Source organism: Aristolochia californica, unplaced genomic scaffold (genome assembly GCF_029961685.1).
Source record: "Aristolochia californica isolate CCGP_79_NKW_82.1479 unplaced genomic scaffold, dmAriCali1.0.hap1 SCAF_1, whole genome shotgun sequence".
NCBI lineage: Eukaryota > Viridiplantae > Streptophyta > Magnoliopsida > Piperales > Aristolochiaceae > Aristolochia > Aristolochia californica.
The window spans coordinates 8,581,947-8,585,960 of NW_027181770.1; the positions used below are offsets into that span (position 1 = coordinate 8,581,947).

Genomic DNA, 4,014 nt, shown 5'->3' on the forward strand with positions numbered 1-4,014 from the left:
AACAGAGAGCAGATAGCTAGTTCATTGATAAACGACACTGTTGAAGTGAAGACAATATGATGTGTGCATTGTGATTAATAACTGCCACACCCTGAAGACAATATGAAACACTCCGTCAAATTACAGAAACACACCCTGTGAAGACAATAAATACAGTGTAAAGAATTAAAGAACTGAACCTCAACGCGGGATGATTCCAAGATCAGGTCTGGAAGCCAAGAAAGTAGTCGGGGACATCCAGCGGCGGCAGGTCATCAAAGAAATCTTCCGATGAAGCCGAAGGTTCGGACGAGGACATTCCGTCAAATTCGGATGCTGGCGAAACCCCTTCTTGATCGGTCCCTATCAGAGACCTCTCAAGCTCATGAACTCTTTGTGTAAGTGCAACTCCGTCGACTTCCGATTCTGGCGAAATTTCTTCTTGATCGGTTGCCATCAGAGTCTCAATATCATGAAGCAATTGTTGTGTCTGGTGACACTCCGTCAACTGCTCCTCAGAGGCCGCCTTTGCCGCATTGGCTTCTTGTTCCTCCCTATTGGCGACGACGCTGCATTGGTCCAAGTCGATCTTGTCGAGGCAGAAATTTTCGTCTTCCACCGTCTTCGGAATCATGTTCGTCTCGCCTTGGTGGTAGCGGTGGATCAAACCCTCGTCTCCGAAGTAAAATGGCCTGCCGGCGGGAGAGAAGGCAACGACGACGAGGTTAACGCCGGTAAGAATGGAGAGTTCATAAGCTTTCTTGAACAGTCCCTTCTTCCGCTTGGAGAAGGTGACTTGCAGAGCTTGTCGATCCTCAATCTTCTTCATCTCCACCTTCCTCTTCCCCATTGCCTTTCTTTCGCTCGCTTTTCTTGCTCTGGCGCGCTGCTCTGCTCTCCTCTCGCGCCAAAACTTGGCGGTGAAGAAAGAAAATGAGATTTCCGTTAGGATATGCGAAGCTTTATAGATATATAACAACGGGAAAAACGTGTTACTTAATCAGTGTTAACCCGGTGTCAAGAGACTCGACTGAGCCATTGGAGTTGACTCAGCGCATGTTATTCTAAACGGAGTCTTTTACCTCCATCATTCTAAAACACAAGTTTAAAATAGTTATATTGAAAATTAGTAAATAATTGATTGTTATTTTCCTTTATGTATTCTATATTGATTACAATGATTAATTAAATAATTATTTATTACATTAAATGGGTTAATTGGTTGATTAATTCAAGTGTTATTTAATTAAATATTTAATTAGACTTCAACATGTGAATTGGTTAATTAAATAATTTATTCTATTAAATAATTATTAGTTACATTAAATATTTTTTATAATATTATTCTTTTTAAAAGAGCTTGTAGACTTATGAAATGCTTAATCATAATTTAATTTTAGTATATATTTAAAATTATTAGATATTTATATTTTTTACTATTATTCTTTTTAAAAGAGATAGTTTTTTTTCCCTCGGAGGGTTTTCCCGCTTTTGTTAATAGGAAAAAAGTTATCTAGGAGAATCAAATTTTTTTGTAGCTAATATTGTTCAATCTTGGTAGTTAAAAAGAGAAAAAAATATATATTATGAAGATATGGAAGTGAAAATTGAGGACAAATATAGAGGAAATAAATAATAAAAAATTAAAATTTAAATAGAAAGGCTAACAGAATCAGAAAAAAAATATGGAAAAAGGAAAAAAATAAAAATATTAATGTATCATTCCTAAACTTTTCCCTTCAATGCAAATTAATGTCACTTCTTAGTTGCCTGATTACTAAAACCAGATGGAGAGCTTATAACATTGATGTTTTCGGTGAATGTCCTTCCTGCGACTCTTTTTCTTAAATTGATATTTGATAACACTTCCTTTGGCTTTGGAATCTTAGTAGGGGCCTAAGAGAGCTTTTATTGGTGAAAGTGAAAATGAATTATTTTTTTATGTTAGTGTGCTCAATGGAAAGTGCAGTAGCAATTAAAAATAAGCTAAAAAATTTTCACAATTAAAAATAAATATTTGTTTAATTAAATATAACAAATAAACATAGTTACTTTTATAATGTTTTGATAATTAATCAAATAGGGTATTTTAATCAAATTTTGACTTTTAAATATCTTATTTATCACTCTTAAATTAGTAATTTAACATAATATAAAAATTCATTAATACAATAAATATTTAAATTGCGTATTTTATTAATAAATTAAGATAGATTTTAGTTTAGTCAAAATTAATAAAATAATTACAAGTTAAAATAAAATTATTAATTTAATCAATTTTAAAATATAGAATACTTTAACAAAAATATTTGCTTTTATTAATGTCTAGATACTTGATCAAAATCTTACTTTTACAATATCCTAATTATCACTCTTAAGTTAGTAATTTAATATAGTTTTAAAAGTCATGAATAAATAAATAAATAAATAAATAAATATTGTATTTTATTAAAAAATAATATAGATTTTAGAGTAGTATAAATTAATAAACTACGTAGAAAGTAAAATATTTTTTTAATTTAATTAATTATAACAAAAAAACCTTAAAAAATGGTTACTTTTATAATTTTCTGATGTTTGATCAAATAATTACTTTTACAATATCTAAATTATCACTCTAAAATTATAATTAAATATATGATTAAAATTCATGCATTATATAAATAAATAAAGAGGATACTTTATTATAAAAACTTTGATAGAGGTTAATTTATGTTAATGCTATGATAAAATAATTTATTTGTAAAAATACTTAATCATGAATTGATAGATTTGTAAAAGTGCACAATTTTTAGTATAAAAGTAAACGTTTAAATAACAACATGTTTAAATATTTAATATAAAAAATCAATTCATGATCAAGTAACACGTTTAAATATTTAATATTAAAAAACATCAAGTTAGTACCTATGAAATATAACCTAAATGTTCATATTCATTTAAATACAATAATCAATAACTATGTCACTTATGAGTAGCTAACACATCTAAGAAATATGATACTCTTGCAGATGGTACATCATGGTCACTTCGAATATTTATTTGTTGGTTGTCATCATCCAAAAATTCATTACTATCATCGCTATTTTCATCATCATTTACACCATCGCCCTCTTCATCTTCTCCACCAGACTCATCACTTAAATCATGTTCTTCATTTTCAAAATATCTATGTAATCGTTTGTATGTATATAATTATGTAATTCACAACAAGCAATTACAATTTTTTTTCTGGATATCAAAACCAATGGAGGAGCATCTTTCAGTATTCACAAACCGAGCTTTTAAGGCCCATAAAGTACACTTAATAGTAGTCCTCAAGGATGAGTGTCTTTGGTTGAATAATTCTTTCTCATTTTTAGGAGGATTATCTCCAAATTTTTGTAAATGATAACGAGTGCCTCAATAGGGAGCCAAAAATCATGGAAGATTTGCATAACCATCATCCACTAAATAATATTTATCTACAATAAAAGATATATTCCACATGAATTAATTGAAAATAATAATAGATAAAAAATAATATGTAAAGAAATGTTATTTACCTTTAGGTAGCCAGAGTTTATTTCATCTCGTCAAACGTAAATCAGTTGCTAATCCCTCTTATCCAGCAAGTACGTAAGTAAATTGTATGTCAAATGTAATGTTGCCATTACATTCTGTGAGAGAAAAACCCTTCCTGTTCCATAATCTTAGTTGTTGATCAAACGGGGTGTGAGCTTTGATATGAGTTCCAACAATAACCCAATACAATCCTAATGACATAATTTCAATTAATACAAACATACATTTGATATTAACCTAAAATTATTCATCAAATGGCTTTGTTGTTACCTTAAAGTAAGGCCATTTGATATAATAAGAGTGTAATTTGACAATAGCATCCAACACCTTATTAAAATATTTGCTTATGGTCCAATTTATCTATCAAACATCTATGATGTGACACTGTACGATTGTTGTTGACCAACAGTGAGGAAAAAATATGCAAGTTATTCTTCCACTAAGATAGTCTTTATATCTAATAAGAATTTT

At 29.7% G+C, this 4,014-nt stretch overlaps 1 protein-coding gene across 1 annotated transcript; it reads right to left on the reverse strand.

Annotated features, from left to right (window-relative positions):
- Window positions 1-202: 202 nt before the first annotated feature.
- LOC137945729 (agamous-like MADS-box protein AGL29) lies at window positions 203-829 on the reverse strand. The gene has a single exon (XM_068791726.1). It carries the CDS (start codon window positions 827-829, stop codon window positions 203-205), a length of 627 nt encoding a protein of 208 aa, XP_068647827.1.
- Between the last annotated feature and the right edge of the window lie 3,185 nt (window positions 830-4,014).